General features: G+C 35.1%; 1 protein-coding gene across 2 annotated transcripts in view; it reads right to left on the bottom strand.

Moving 5' to 3' along the window:
- Positions 1 to 2,128: 2,128 nt before the first annotated feature.
- The window catches only part of RNF138 (ring finger protein 138), a 36,525-nt gene continuing 21,501 nt past the window's right edge, over positions 2,129 to 17,152 (bottom strand). For both annotated transcript variants that reach the window (XM_028098319.2, XM_088019362.1), the window contains 4 exons: positions 9,634 to 9,690; positions 8,692 to 8,803; positions 7,078 to 7,185; positions 2,129 to 5,064 (listed from right to left, as the gene is read on the bottom strand). In XM_028098319.2, coding sequence (XP_027954120.1) covers positions 4,996 to 5,064; positions 7,078 to 7,185; positions 8,692 to 8,803; positions 9,634 to 9,690 — 346 coding nt within the window. In that variant the 3' untranslated portion in view covers positions 2,129 to 4,995. The remainder of the gene's footprint in view (positions 5,065 to 7,077; positions 7,186 to 8,691; positions 8,804 to 9,633; positions 9,691 to 17,152) is intronic.

The following is a 17,152-nucleotide window of genomic DNA, read 5'->3' on the forward strand; positions in this document are numbered from 1 at the left end:
GCGGGCAGTCTGCTTCTCCCTCTGACCCTCCTCCTCCCCTGCTCTCTCTCTCTCTCTCTCAAATAAATAAAATCTTTTTAAAAAATTAAAGAAGACAAGTGTTGGCGAGGATGTGGAGAAAAGGGAGTGTGCACTTAGTGGGAATGTAAGTTGGTACAACCACTATGAAAAACATTATGGAGTTTTCTCAAAAAATTAAAAATAGAACCGTCATGGGCGCCTGGGTGGCTCAGTTGGTTAAGCGACTGCCTTCGGCTCAGGTCATGATCCTGGAGTCCCGGGATCGAGTCCCGCATCAGTTCCCCGCTCAGCGGGGAATCTGCTTCTCCCTCTGACCCTCCCCCCTCCCATGCTCTATCTCATTTTCTCTCAAATAAAATCTTTAAAATATAAAATAAAATAAAATAAAAATAGAACCGTCATATGATCCACCAATTCCATTTCTGGGTATATATCCAAAGGAAATAAAATCAGAATCTCAAAGATATATCCACACTCCCGTGTTCATTGCAGCATTTATAACAGCCAAGACATGGAACAACCTGTGTCTACACACACACACACACACACACACACACACACACACACACACACAACTATTCAGCCACAAAAAAGGAAATCATGCCATTTGCAACAACATGGTTAGAAGTTGAGGGCATTATGCTAAGTGAAATAAGGTCAGAGAAAGACAAACACTGTATGACCTCACTTGTATGTGGAATCTTAAAAACGAAAACCAAACTCATAAATTGAGAACAGACTGGTGGTTGCCAGAGGATGGAGATGGGCAAAAATGGGTGAAGGTGATCAAACAGTACAAACTTCGTTATAAAAGGAGTAAGTCATGGGGATGTAATGTACAAAATGGTGATTATAGCTAATAATACTGTATATATGAAAGTTGCTGAAAGTAAATCTTAAAAGCATAAACAATGCAGCTTAGGAAAAAGGTCAGGTAAGAGCTGTGAAGGCCACTGGCTCCTTTCTTCACCTGTCTTTCCCGTTACTTGTGGGGGCGGGAGGGAGGGAGGGGGAGCCAGACTGTTTTTACATAGGTTGGCACCTTCAGGTGCCAACGTACATGAAAAGAACCACTTGCAATGTATCACATTCACAAATTCACAAAAGCTACTGTTTAGCTTTTCTGTTCTGGACAAAAGACAAGTTACTGTAGGGTAGCTGTTGACTAAATTAAAACCTACATATAAAAACCTCAAAAACAATGTTGAACAAAAATAGCCAGATAGAATTTTTACTGTGCTTCGTTTTCTATAAAGTCTAAAAAGCAGGCAAAACAACCTGTGGTATTCTAAGTTTGTGGTGGTGACGAGTTATGACTGCAAGTAGAAATAAAGGGATTTATGGGATTCTAATAATGTTTTTTCTTGATCTAAGCCCTGATTACTCAGGCTATTGCTCACTTTGTGCACATTATTTTAACATTATTTTGCCACATTGACAGGTAGGAAATTCCTTTCTTTTTTTAAGATTTTTATTTATTTATTCATGAGAGACAGAGAGAGAGAGAGAGAGAGAGAGAGAGAGAGAGAGAGAGAGAGAGAGAGAGGGGCAGAGGGAGAAGCAGGCTCCCAAAGAGCAGGGAGCCCGAGGTAGGACTCGATCCCAGGACTCTGGGATCATGACCCGAGCCGAAGGCAGACACCCAACCATCTGAGCCACCCAGGCACCCAGGAAATTCCTTTCATTCACATTTCATATGTTCCTTCTTCCTCTCCACAGAATGGCTATAATTCATCTGATTAGGTCTAATCGACATTCACTCCCGTGCCCTGCTCATCTAGAATTCTGTAATGGTATATCCTTCACCATTATACTCTCAGGAATTCCTATGAACATAGGAAACTGTACGGTATAGTTTAATGTAAGTTTGCCAGTTAAGTACATAACAGAATACACACATTTATCTTTCTCATTTCAGGGGTGGGAGTGTGGCAACTGTCACCTCTCTCAACCCCAGGATTGGACAATTGCTGTCAGATTGGGGGGAGCGGGGGAATGCAGGTGGTAATACCTTTTTGAGGCTCCTGTATTCTTAACATAACTCCTTTCCATTCCACGCTTTTTTCAAAATTGTATTGCAAAATCAGAAAATTATATTGACACTAAGTGGTATCATGGAATGAGTACTTTATTCGTATTTCTATCATGAGTTTTATACTGCATGTATTTACATGTTTTCTGGGTCACAAAGGCTAGAATGTCATCGCTTCCTCAAAAGGTTTATTCTTTTGAGTAGCAGCCCTAATGGATTTCTATACAAGTTGATTCAGTGAAGGTCATAATTAATACTTATTAAGCAACCCAAAAGGTATATGACATTGTATTTGGCAATATGTTCTTACGACCCTGGTATCTTACTTAAGGGTAACTTCTCCATATAAAAATGTTTATTAACCAGTTAACTAGCTTTCTGCCTGGTTGCTAACAGGACTTGAAAAATCTTGCTACGTAACACTTGACAAAATAGCCTTATAAATAAACATTTGAAATAAAGATAAAATAGGTTTATAAAGTTAAATCCAACATATAACATCAGCATGTGGTAGCTTTCTCCTATCCACTTTTTCAAGTGCAAAATAATGGGTTATCTACTCCATGTCTCCCAGGGTGAGTTACAAGAACTAAATGCTATCATGTTTGCCTCTAGACAAAATTTTAATTAGACACACAAATAGGAGAAAACCACTTTTAATTGAAAAATAAAGCAATACATCTCAAATAAGACTCTGTTTAACAACATAAACTGTAACTTCCTGAGGGAAATAGCTTTCCTAGCAGTGGTATTGTGAAATTTAGGTATCAGCAATCAATAGTTTCCCTCCTTTATTCTGACTCAGCTATAAGCATATTAAAAATAAGGACTTTCTCATGAATTTAAACTGTAAATCTGTAAAGCCCTGTCCCTATTCCTAATCCACTGACAAAAGGTGAGATTTTAAACAAACATTTCCATACTGAGGAGTTCCCAGGTAATAGCAAATAGTCAATATTTTCCTTATGAAAAGTTTATAGGAAAGACACACAAGACTATTATTGATATTTAATTAATCCACAAACTTCAAAACACAATTTCATCAAGATGATCTCTACTACAATTTTTCTTTAAAGAAGTTCTCAAATCTCAGAATGGTTTAAAACTTGATATACTGGAAGTATTAACTCTGAAAGAAAGTAGTAAAGTTATTGCTTTAAACTGGAAAAATCTATGCTCAAAAATTTTAAAAAGAGTTCATTAAACAGCTATTCTTACAATTACACTCATGTAACTGCAGAGAAAATGTTCAAGCACATAGTAAACATCACTCTTTTGAATGACAGAACAAAGGCATATGTTCATCAAGATGTATGGCTTTTTTGGTGATTGTTATTACTACCATAGTCATTTTGTTTGACTGAAAAAGGTTTTTACAAAACTCCACTTGCAAAATTAACATTTTTATTAAATCAAGTTAAAAAAAATGTTCACTGTAGAAAAGTCAACAAGGGTTTTAACAAAACCAAAATATACCCTTTCATACAATATATGTATATATTAGCAGCAAACTACTTCTGAGATTTTCTTTTATGTTCTTTTAGTTAAAGAAAGCATAAACAATGCATATTAGTATGGAATGTCAGCTAATACACTCTTCCTCTTTTACTCTGATTTAGCTTCTAATACAAATTATTTTATGATTCTTATGAATAAATACGAAGAACAAACCCAGTTTTGACTAAGAAGTAGTGAAACAGTGGTTGGTAGCATCCATCTCATTACTTCATAGTCATGCATTATCTTTGAGAATAACAAATGAGCACCATATAAACAAGGTAATTATGTGTGTGTAAATTCAACTTTTAAGGTGTGATAGTAGCCAACTAGATCACTTAGCATTTGGCTGTTACTTTTTAAAAATTTGGTGATATATAAAATGTTAATCAAATCAGACACTCAATCCCATATTGCTTGTCCATTTTTAAAATCTTAATAGAAATTCTGTATATACCCTGACAAATTGCATGCAAACGTGTGCATATACACATACAAAAGTGTATGCATGTATACATATACACCTTTAGCTTTCAATGAATTTCTAAACTGAGATGAAGCCAAACCTCTCATCTAAATATACATGTAGAATATGGTATCACCAACTGGAAGTTTCTAATAAAAGTTTTATCTTAGCTAAGGAGAAATACTGGCTATTGAAAATTTTGAGGCCAAAGAGCTGTAATTCAGCTTAATACACTCTGGGCTTACAAATTAGTCAGCCAAACAAACAGGATTTGAAATTACCAACCGCCCACTAATTCTAAGAAATTATTTCTTAGAATAATTTTTTCTCTTAGTATTTCCTTCTAAGACAAAAAGGAAATATCTTTACAATGAACTTTCACTTTTTAAAGAGTTATAATTATTAAAGAAATCTCACTAGTCTTCAAAAATACTAAACATTATATAAATACAATTTTCTTATAGTTGAATTTCTTCAGCTAGAATCTGTATTAAAAAAGTTTCCTTTGGATTGTTTCATTTAGCACTTCAAGTCTCCATTCTGCAACTCTGGTAACTGGCTCAGATTTGGTAGGTTTCTATCAATCACATCTTTCAGAATGTGCTACTGTGTGTTACCTGTGTACAAGAAGGTCAATGGGAGGAACTGCAACAAATTCCAAAAGCAACATAAGGAAAAATTCAAGACTGTGTAATATAAAAAAAGATAAGTACAACATGGAATCCCTTTTGTTCATTACATTAATGAATATAATCTTTTCAATATTTTTAAAGATAATGTCCCAACTTTCATTTTTTAATTTATCAAGAAGACCAAGTTTTTAGATGGCCCACCTTTATTTTTTAATTAAAAAACTAAATCAATAGACTGAATTACTTTTATTAATAGACACATCAAGTTACTGAAACGGTGACTTCATGTAGTTTTCCCCTTAAAGATGGCACTTGCAGGTACAAAGATGCAGAGATTTCTATAGCCTTCAGATGTTTACTTGAAAAGATTCTTCAACAGCAGTTTGATACTGGGTTTCCTCATCTAGCTGAAGATTCTAAAAACAATGACATTAACATGTCAAAAGGAAAGACATATTCCACTTCTCAATGCTTTGCCCAATACATTACACACACTTGAAATGGTGTATGTTACAATTTATGCTATCCTTTAAAATATAAGATTTAAATACCTGAACCTTAGTAATTAAGTTCAGCTGTAATTATTTAAGTATAACTGATAAACAACAAATGGGATCAGCAGAGAACGAAATTTGAGTTATAGTGCTTTATGATGAGGTCATTAATTAAAAGTACAGTTAAAAGGTTACCCACAATTTTAATTGACAATAAATTCTGTCATCTCTAGAAAAGAATGTCAAATGTCTAAAAATAAATTCATTTTAAAGAAAATAAGCATTTATTGAATTAAGAGAACTGAACAGCAGCTTCTTAATCCTAACATATAGCTAAAAACTATAGCTCACTCAATCTTAGTTACACCACTCTCCTTCACTTAATTCTACTTGCTATAAGTTATGTCCTACGGGTTTGCTTTAAAAGAGGCTTCCACTTGACAATCTCAAATAATTAAAATTACATACTCTTCTGTGGCAAAATAAAACAACTGGACAATTAGATCAAAAGTGGTTCAGAAAATATATTTTTGTTTTTCCAAATCACAGTTCTCCATAATAAACTTTCTTAAAATGAGAATTTGAGAATCTACATTTCATAAAAATGCTAAAATCATAAAGTACACCTAAATTTTACATTATGTTTGAGTTGTTATTTTAAAACAGCATGACTAAAAATGCAAATTCCACAAAATAAAAAAAACATTTATCAATAATGATATAATTTCAACACTGGAGAGCAGAGAAAAAATGTAAATTCTGTTCATGCCATTGACAGAATTGCACATACCTGTGCTTACCTAAACTGGAAAATAAGTATCAGCCATTCTTTATCAGGATTAATACTGAATTAGATATGGTTTTAATTCACTGCAGTTGAATAAAATGTAATTTCACCATAAAAAGTCATCTAACTTCTTTAAAAAATTATCATGACACATTTGGGAGGTAGAAAGTAACCCCATGTTTTGCTTTAGGGATCTGTTTTTATGTAACTTCCCTCATGCCCTGTTAAAGCCATCAACTAACACCAGAATCTACTCAACCTGGCTTTATTTAATAATTATGCTCCCTCATTTTTAAAAAGAATGTGTCTCAGGGTGCCCGGGTGGCTCAGTCAGTTGGGCATCTGCCTTCGGCTCCGGTCATGATCCTGCAGTCATGGGATCGAGGCCCACATCGGGCTCCCTGCTCAGCGGGAAGCCTGCTTCTCCCTCTGCCTCTGTCCCTTCCCCACCTCGTAATCTCTCTCACTCTCTCATTCACTCTCTCTCTCAAATAAATAAAACCTTTAAAAAAAATAAAAAGAATATGTCTCATATATAGATATGAGAAATCTATTAGAATAAGCAACTTATACTACATGAGAAATATATTCTCCTTCATCTGTTGTACCAGTTTTACTTCTCTAAGCAGGTACAATTATCCCTTAAATCTAGACAGTTTTCATATAAATCATCATTTTGTCTATCTGGGGGTTTGCTCTTATATTAATTATCTCTCTAGAATAGGAGGTGAACAGTAAATTTAACTTTTACCACTTCCACAAACCAAAGTTCACCTATATTATTATAAAAACAACCAAACTTGCAGGGGCGCCTGGGTGGGTGGCTCAGTTGGTTAAGTGTCTGCCTTCGGCTCAGGTCATGATCCCAGGGTCCTGGGATCGAGCCCCACATTGGGCTCCCTGCTCCGCGGGAAGTCTGCTTCTCCCTCTCCCACTCCCCCTGCTTCTGTTCCCTCTCTCTCTGTCTCTCTCTCTGTCAATTAAATAAATAAAATCTTAAAAAAAAAAAAAAAAAACAACCAAACTTGCTCTATAACCATCCAGTATGATACAATAGCTTGTCTCAAAACTCAAGTCTTAGATTGAAAAAGTTAATTTAACTTGAATATTTACAGGGTATTTTCTTAAGCTTAAGGAATTTCACTTACCACAAATTCTCCATAATCAAACTGATGTCTTTGATTTAGATGACTAACAAAATTTCTAGTAATCTGGCTAGGATCTCCCCAAGGAAGAGACACACAAATAGGACATGTCTATGAGAAACAGAATGTTTTAAGTATAAAATAATGAAAATAAACATACTAATTATTGAAAGTATTAAAACAACACAAGCTTATGTTACTGAAAATGTCTACATGAAAACCATTTCTAAGGTCCAAATTTCAAGACAATATCATTTCCTGACCAAATTACCTCAGATAAATTATGCTAATCTAACAACACAATAAAAAGATATTTACATTCTGTTATTTATATCTCCGACCACACAACTGTTTGAACAGAAACATCACACCCAACCTTTAATAATACCATAGTTGCTAACATTAACAAGTATGTAATCTCATTTGAGTCACAATTAACTATAATTATTAGCTTAATTTATAAGTAAAATGAAAGTGAAGTAAACTTTAAATCGTATCCTTAAGGTTTTAAGTGAAGGACATGCTAAAAAGTGAATGGATGATACTCTCAAAACAAAGAAGAAGAAACCTTTGGTAACTGGACTCTAGCCAAAGTTCGTGCTGTGTTGAAAATAATGCAGAAACAAAAATTTGCCAATGCAATATAAAACAAATGAAATACCTTAAATGTGAGATTTTTCCTGGAGAGATCGTTGGCAATTGTATTTGCTTCTCAGTAACTGACCCTCCCCTAATGAGCAGAATAGGTGGTTTGTCTCCCTTAGTGCTATGTAAGTGCTATGTTTAAGGGTAGCTTCAGTAGTTAAGGCACATTCTTTCACAACCAACTAAAACTGCTTAGAAATACCTATAATCCTTATTTGCAAAATTTTCCTTCTACTCTTATTTCTGAAAAAAATATTTATATATCAAAATATACAGCTGAAAAGGAAGTATCTCTTCCAGCTCAGTTTCTCCCGTACCGTCCACAGTTGAAATCACTTACCTGTGTAACTCATGTTCCAAAAGAGGACTTGTAGGACCATTAACACAATGCTGGAATCCCGCACTCCACTCTGTCTCCCTCATTCATCAAAAAGGTCTCACCCCTTTCTTACACAGCCTCAAAATGGCATCAAAAAGATATGCACGCATCAAAAAGAAAGTATGATTCTTTTCACTCCGTGCTTTATGCATTCATATACTAGATTCTGCAAGGATACAATTAAAAATACCTACTGACTTTATTCTTATTTATAAGTGCTTTCACCTGCAGCAGATCCATCAGACCAGATCCAGTTGCCTGCATCCTACAGACTAAGAAACTGAGAGGCCCCAACAGAGGTTGGTTCTGCCACTCCTCAAATAAATCCCCAGTTCACCTTTCATCATTTCACTCTCCTCCAGACTATCCCCCTACATTACCCTTACAATAAGCATCTCCCTTTCTGTAAGTGAGTTACTGGAATTTTAAATTCTCATTTTGCTTCATGGTCATCAATTTTTTGTTGACAAAAGTCTACCTTAATGATAATGCCCTGTCCAAATTTAAATCAAATACTTTCCCTTATACACATGAAGTGAAATAAATGGAACAGCATATTTAAGTAGAAGACTGTCTTAAACACAGGTACTTACCACAGGAACTATCTGAAACAGGTGATTACTGTTACAGTGATCCAGTAAACGCTGTCTGGTAAAATTTGATTCTTGACACAAGGGACACTTAAAGGTAGGATGCCCAGAAGAACTATAAAATAATTTCAAATGAAATGTACTTAAGGTGAAATCATAACATAAAAATGACACTTTCTTATCCTTTGACCAATTATTAAGTTTCTTTTTTTAAAAGTATACTTATTATTCAAAGATTCCTTCATGTTGAAAAAACTATTTTCAGTAAATGATCTAAAACAGATGTTCCCAAACAATCTCAGTTTACAGTACCCTTAAAATGTTTCAATACATTTTTTCATGGTGCCTTTGGCCTAAACAAAAACAAACCTAGCTGTTCCATGTATTAAGCAGTTATATCCAAACAACTTAAATTTAGTCATTCGTGTAAGGCCAATAGATCTAGTCACTGTAACTCCCTTGAAAGTTGTAAATACCCTGTGGTGTCCACACCATAGTTCTATCTAGAACTCAAAAGTTCTAGTTAAAAGTTTAAAAAGATTCCCATCAAGGTCATATACTTAGTCTATCCCAGTCTCTAGGAATCTAACATACAAAATTCACAGGAGAAGTGAACACAAAAGCAACAACCATCAGAATGATTGACATTTCAAAACATTTTGAATCGCATTACTGAAGTTTAATACCTCAGAATTTCAGCAAGGGACAGTTAATATTGACATCTCTACCTAAATTATGCATGGAAGAAACCTGACCACAGTGAAAAAGGAGATCTAAACTATTCTAATTTAATGTGATCTATAAAAGCATCGTAGCATTTATTTCTTAATTGCTAATCTAGCATTATGTCTGATGATTTCATTGAATAAAAAAATTTTAATTAAAAAATCCATTACAAAGTGACAGATATTATGTACTAAAGTAGCAAAATTTTCAAAAGCTTACCTTGTATTTTCCTGATAAGTTTCTGTGTTATCAGATGTAGATGTTTCACTCCTATTACTTAAGAAGCATAGAGGGGGAAAAGTTAATACCTCAAGTATTGGAATTGCTAATAAAATGACTAGTCTGAATTTGTTTTAAAAGCCTGAACCTTCAGGATGCCTGGGGTGGCTCAGTAGGTTAAGCATCCAACTCTTGATTTTGGCTCAGGTCATGATTTCACGGTTGTGAGATCAAGCCCCATGTAGGTTCTGCGCTGGGCATGGACCATGCTTGAGATTCTCTCTCCCCTTCTGCCCCTTCCCCACTCGCACATACACGCCCTCTCTCTAAAAAAAAAAAAATAAGCCTGAACTTCAAATAGTTCTGAACTATAAAATAATTATAGCATTACTTTTTAAATAAATTCTGGTAAGAAAACTGCTTATTAAATCTTTATTTATACCTTTAAAATTAATTTATGCAGTTATATATAGAGAATATAGAATTTTGCAGAATTATCTTAAATCCCTAGCATGATAATATTTCCCCAGGTTCTTCAGACTTTCAAAGAGACTCTTCTACCTAGACTACCTAGTTTTTGAAAGCTGGGGTAGAAGCAAGAGTCTGTGAACTTTCTGACTTATAACTGGAATGTGGTTTAAAGTTGCGGCCTCCAAAGTAGAGTAGGTTTAAGAAAATATTAAAATGTTCATTATGTTCATATTTTCCAAAAAGGAACAAGGCTTTCCAACATTTAATATACAGAACAATTTGACATCCTCAATGGGACCCTGTGCTGGAGCCATATGTCATATGCAGTATTAGAGAAATCCAGAGGGAAGAGTGGGTATATTCCAAATGGGGACTGCCACTTATGCATTACAGAATTTCATCAAAGTGGTCAATTTTATAGAACAATGGCCTTTCAATGGCAGAAACATTAAAAGAAATGAGACAGGTAGTGGTCAAAAAACTGCACCATACAGAAGTCTGCTCTTGTATCTCAATACCGGAATTTTTAAAAGAGTTGTTAAACCTAGAAAACTGCTTATTCATTTTTCTTTTATAAAAAAACAAGCATTACTATACCAGCTGCCTAATAGATGTTCTTTTCCTTTTGAATTTTCTTTTTTTTATTTGTTTTTCATAATAAAGCTACATACAACAAGGTTGTATTTGGTGTAGACACCCTCCCAATGACAGTCCTTTCTATAAAGATAACCATGTTATCTCTCCACACACATCTATCCTATGCTTAGCCAGCAAGCAAGCTTCCCAGTTTTCACACCCAAAGAGGAGACTAGTAAACCACTATTTTCTGCAGCTTTCCAGCAGATACTAATCTGTCTCTTCAGGTAAAGGGGGCATTTTAACAATGTGAAGACTAAACATCTTTTTAAAATAAACTCAAACTATGGAGACTGCATTTATTAAAGAGATGTTATGAATTTGCACCAAAAATAGTATGTGTCACCTATTTTTTAAAAATCTCGTATCTATATTTTTAAACTTGGTAACAGATTTTTCTAATTGGTTTTAAAATCTTCCAAATAGGGGCACCTGGCTCACTCAGTCAGTACAGCATGCGACTCTTAATCTCAGGGTCTTGAGTTCAAGCCCCACACTGGGTGTTGAGCTTACTTAAAAAAAATAAAAATAAAAAACAAATAAAATCTTCCAAATAACACTGGGTTTTGAATGTGCCCTTTAAAAACACTGTAACAACTTCTGATTGGTTTATAAGAACAACTATAACATCATTAGGGAAGATGAAAATTTCAACAAAAGCCCCTTTGACATTCAGTGAATGGAACTGAAAAGTTTAGTAAGCTTAACCTATGACATACTTCTTCCATTTGAATATATAGCTTTGTATGGTAGATATCTTTTTTGACCATGACAGTCAGCAAAATCAAGTATCAAAGTAAAGAGAACTTAGTTACAAATCTTTGATTATGTCACAGTGTTAAACTAAGATTTAAAAAAATTTTAGGGTGGCTCAATCAGTTAAGCATCCAACTCTTGATTTTTGGCTCAGGCCATGACCTTAGGGTCATGAGACTGAGCCCTGTGACAGGATCTGAGCTCAGCAGGAAGTCTGCTTGAGATCCTCTCCATTTCCCTCTCCCTCTACCCCCCAACTCATGAACGTGTGTGCGTGCTCTCTCTAAAATAAGTAAATCTTTAAAAAAAAATTCTAGAAAGTATAGTCAACAACATTGGTTTTAGTAAAAGTATTACTAAAACTTTAATAAAAACATACCATTAAGTAAAGCAAAACTTATTTTTAAAGTAACGCAAAACTTATTTTTAAAGTAACGATTTCAGGGCGCCTGGATGGCTCAGTTGTTTAAGCGACTGCCTTCGGCTCAGGTCATGATCCTGGAGTCCCGGGATCGAGTCCCACATCGGGCTCCCTGCTCAGCGGGGAGTCTGCTTCTCCCTCTGACCCTCTTCCCTCTCGTGCTCTCTATCTCTCATTCTCTCTCTCAAATAAATAAAATCTTTAAAAAAAATAAATAAAAAAAAAGTAACGATTTCATCTTTATCTCACTTAAATTTTGCATGCTTTAAATGTATATAAAGTATTAAGTACTGTAAAATACATGCATAGTTTTTATTATTTTATCTTATTTAAGATTTATTGATTTATTTTAGAGAGAAAGAGGGAGAGGGAGGGGAAGAGGTAAGAAGCAGACTCCCTGCTGAGCAAGGAGCCCAATGCAGAGCTGGATCTCACAACCGTGAGACCATGACCTGAGCCAAAACCAAGGGTGAGACACAACCAACTGAGCCACCCAGGTGCCCCACATGCATAGTTTTTAAATAAACATACATATACTAGGAATGCATGCTTGATTTTTTTCACTGATGGGGTATACAATCACAAAAGTGATTTAAAACATTTTAGTATCAAATTTAATGCCCTTTTCAAATGCTTTCTCCCTTCCCTTTCCCATTACAGTTCTCTATTTTCCATTATAACTGTCATTATCATCAATCCAGCCCTTCCTAATCAGCCTATATCATGTCTGGGCTACTACTACTGGTAGCCTACTCATTTACTCCACAAATGCATGAATGGGTTCAACAACAGAAAATCTATCACTGGGCACCATATTTTATCAATTAAAAAAATTTTTTTAATAGATTTTTTTTTAAGATTTTTATTTATTTATTTGACAGAGAGAGAGACAGCGAGAGAGGGAACACAAGCAGGGGGAGTGGGAGAGGGAGAAGCAGGCTTCCCGCGGAGCAGGGAGCCCGATGCGGGGCTCGACCCCAGGACCCTGGAATCATGACCTGAGCCGAAGGCAGACGCTTAACAACTGAGCCACCCAGGCACCCCTATCAATTAAAATTTTTAAAAGATCATTTCATTTGATGCAGAAAAGCCATCCAATAAAATTCAACGTCCATAATGGAAACAAAAACAAAAAAAGTCCTGATCACTCACAATGCTTTTATTTATTTATTAAGATTTTTTTTTATTTATTTGACAGAGAGAGACACAGTGAGAAAGGGAACACAAGCAGGGGGAGTGGGAGAGGGAGAAGCAGGCTCCCCGCCGAGCAGGGAGCCCAATGAGGGGCTCAATCCCAGGATCCTGGTATCATGACCTGAGCCAAAGGCAAACGCTTAACAACTAGGCTACCCAGGCGTCCCCACAATGCTTTTAAAAATACAAATATGCCTACACTTTAAGTATCAGAATATCTGGGAATGGTATCAAATGTATATAATTTTTAATTCCATAAAAGATTCCGATTTCAACAGAACCATTTAATGGGGAAACCTTAAATTCAGAGTGATATCATTATGACACACAAAAAATACCTATGTTAAAAAACTACAGTAAACATAATACTTAATAGTAAAATTTTAGATGCATTCCTACTTAAAATCAGGAACAAGAAAAAGGTGCCTGCTATTTAATACTGGATAGAGATCCTAGTTAATGCAATAAATTATGACATGAAGCACTAAAGAAGAAATAAAATTACATTAATGAAACAAAATAATTTCCCACATAAGTCTAAAAGAATCTACAGATAAATTATTTGGAACTATCAGAACTAATAAGTTAATAGTTGCTAAATACAACCTTAACGTAAAAATCTGTACTATTCCTACTCACTAGTAGTAATCACTTAGATTACAAAACAGGAAAAAAGATCCATCTGTATAACAAAAGTTTTACTAGGAAAAGATATAATAAAACATATTTACACATGCTCTAAATGGAATTCTTTTAGGACATTTTTTAAAACTGCTCTTTTAAAAAAAGAGATGGGCACCTGGGTGGCTCAGTCGGTTAAGGGTCTGCCTTTGGTTCGGGTCATAATCCCAGGGTCCTGGGATGGAGCCCCACAGTAGGCTCCCTGCTTCTCCCTCTCCCTCTGTGCCTCACCACCCTGACCCGTGCCCTCTCTCTCTCTCAGATGAATAAAAAAATCTTTTTTAAAAAAATGGGAGAGCGTTAAAAAAATGGGAGAGGGGCGCCTGGTGGCTCAGTTATTAAACGTCTGCCTTCGGCTCAGGCCATGATGCCAGCATCCTGGGATCGTGCCCACATAGGGCTCCCTGCTCAGTGGGGAGCCTGCCTCTCCCTCTCCAGCTCCCCCGTGCTTGTGTTCCCTCTCTCGCTATCTCTGTCAAATAAATAAATAAAAATCTTTAAAAAAATCACACAAAAAAATGGGACGACAGGCTGTATTTCTAGGTGGAAGAAATCAGGATCACATGATGTCCATTCCCTCCAAATCTACTGATTTCAATAAATTCAAACTCTATAATGCTTCTGATCAAAATCCCTACAGAGATTTTCAGGAGACTCAAAAGTCTGATCCTAAAATTTATATGGAATATCAAAGGAACAAGAACAGCAGGGACAAGAGAAATTTTATAAGTAAACCAAGAAAGGAAACTTCCCTTACCTGACATTAAGACTTATTCTTAAAGCCATAGTAATTAAGATAGCCTGATATTAGAGAAATAAAAAAATGAACCAACAGAACAGAAAACAGAGATGTGTAGGACTGAAATGGCACTGTTAATCAGTGAGAAAAAACTGACCCAACAAATGGTACTGGGACAAATGGCTAATCACATAGGGAAAATTTTTCCTACTTCACATTATACATCCAAAATAAATGTGAAAAGCAAAGCTTTAAAGGGTTAAAGAAGAAAATATAACATTGACGTAGGAAAAGATTTCTCAAGCAGGACACAAAAAGCAAAAATCATACAGAAAACATATATATACACATACAAATAAAGATATTATATTTTTGTATGTCAAAAGAAACTGTAACAAGACTAGTCAAAAACTGAGCAAAGACATTTGCAATCAGGAAACAAAAGCAAAAATAGACAAGTAGGACTACCTAAATTAAAAAGCTTCTACACAGCAAAGGAAACCACCAAAAAAATGAAAAGACGACCTATGGAATGGGAGAAAATATTTGTAAACCATGTATCTGATATATATATAAGAAAATATATAAGGAACACCTACAACTTAATAGCAAAGAAACTACCAACCCAATTACTAAATGGGCTAAAAACTTGAATAATTCTCCAAAGATGATATACAAATGGCCAACAGGTATACGGAAAGATGTTCAAGGTCACTAGTCATCAGGGAAATGCAAATCAAAACCACAATGAGCTATCATCTCATACCTGTTATGACAGCTATTATCAAAAGAACATAAGACAAGTATTAGTGAGGGTGTGGTAAAATTGGAACCTTTGTACACTGTAGGTGGGAATGCAAATATGGTACAACGACTTTGGAAAACAGTAGGGAGGTTCCCCCACCAAAAAAAAAAACAAATAAAACTACCGTATGATTCAGCAATCTTGTGGGTATTTATCCAAAACAATTGAAATCAGGATCGTTAAGAAATATTAGCATTCCCACGTTCATTGTGGTACTATTCATAAATGCCAAGAGGCAGAAACAATCTTGTGAACGTATAAAGACACAAAGATATGAATGGATAAAGAAAATGTGGTATACACATACAATTGATTATTCAGCCTTAAAAGGAAATCCCGCAAATGAATGAATCCTGCAAATGACAACACGAATGAACCTTGAGAATGTTCTAAGTTAAATAAGCCAGTCACAACACAAATACTGCATGATTTCACTTATATGAACTATGCAAAATAGTCAAACTCATAGAAGCAAAGAACAGAATGGTGGTTGCCAGAGGCTAGGAGAGACTGAAATGGAGAGTTACTAATCAACACGTATAAAATGTTAGTTATGCAAGATAGGTTCTACGGATCTGTTGTACAACATTGCGACAATAGATAAGAATACTATATTACACACTTAAATATCTGTTAAGAGGATAGCTAGCTAGCTCATGTTAAGTATCCTTTCCAAAATTTAAAAAAAAGGAAAGGGGACCTTAGCTGGCTCAGTTGGAAGAATGTGCAACTCTTGATCTTGGGGTTGTGAGCCCCACGTTGGGAGTAGAGATTACTTAAATAAATAAAACTTAAAAAAAAAAAAGAAAAAAGAATTAAAATTATGTATGACTATGCCATTTAATGCTAAATTAAATTGCAATACTTCTTAAAACAAAGTTTTCAAAATACTAAAATATCTCATGTCTTAAAAATATAAAGAAAAATCTCAAGGTCTATGTTTATGTGTTTTACAAAACGGCAAAAAAAACCCACATTTAATTCTGAGTAAAAATATGTGTATATATATACATATATATATATATGTACACGTGTAATGCATGGAATAAAGGATTGGCATCTACAATATATAAAGAATTCTTATAAATAAGGAAATGACTCGTACCAGATTCCTTAATAAAGAGTTATTTAGCAGGGCGTCTGGGTGGCTCAGTTGGTTAAGGGTCTGACTCTTGATTTTGGCTCAGGTCATGAGATCAAGCCCCTCATTGGGCTCCTCACTGGATGTGGAGCCTGCTTAAGATTCTTTCTCTCTCTCCCTCTCACTCTGCCCTCCCACCTCCAAGCCCCGTACACACACTCTCTCAAAAAAAAAAAAAAAAAGTTATTTAGCCACTTAAAATGTTCAACATCTTGGAGAGAAATCTGTTAGGAATAACATTAAGACTGCTTTAACTTTCATTCTTTCAGTCTTTGTGAAGAGCTGTAGTTGGACTAAACTGTATGCATCTATGGATATCTACCGATTAATATTTACAAACAGTCAAAATTAGTAAGAAAAGCCTACAACCAAACCAAACAATTTCCAAGGAAGATAAAATGTGTCTGGTATCTTAACGATTATCTGCATCTTCCCTCCCTCTCCTCCTCTCACTCACTCCTAGAGGCTAAAGAAAACAGCATACACTCTGTTAAAACAATGTTATTGTTATTAAGTAGAAATGGCCTTAAACTAGCACTGCTATATAATTATCATGACAAACTACCCCATACTAACGCAATAATTTTGTTCAAAAACCTCCAACACTTATTACTTAATAGTAAATAGTTCTATCCTGAATGATTTGACTGAAACTAGTGGGCTAGTTTATCTTGG

This window comes from Eumetopias jubatus, unplaced genomic scaffold (assembly GCF_037043125.1).
Source record: "Eumetopias jubatus isolate StellerSeaLion01/CBP00866 unplaced genomic scaffold, mEumJub1_p1.0 scaffold_16, whole genome shotgun sequence".
In the NCBI taxonomy this organism is placed as follows: domain Eukaryota; kingdom Metazoa; phylum Chordata; class Mammalia; order Carnivora; family Otariidae; genus Eumetopias; species Eumetopias jubatus.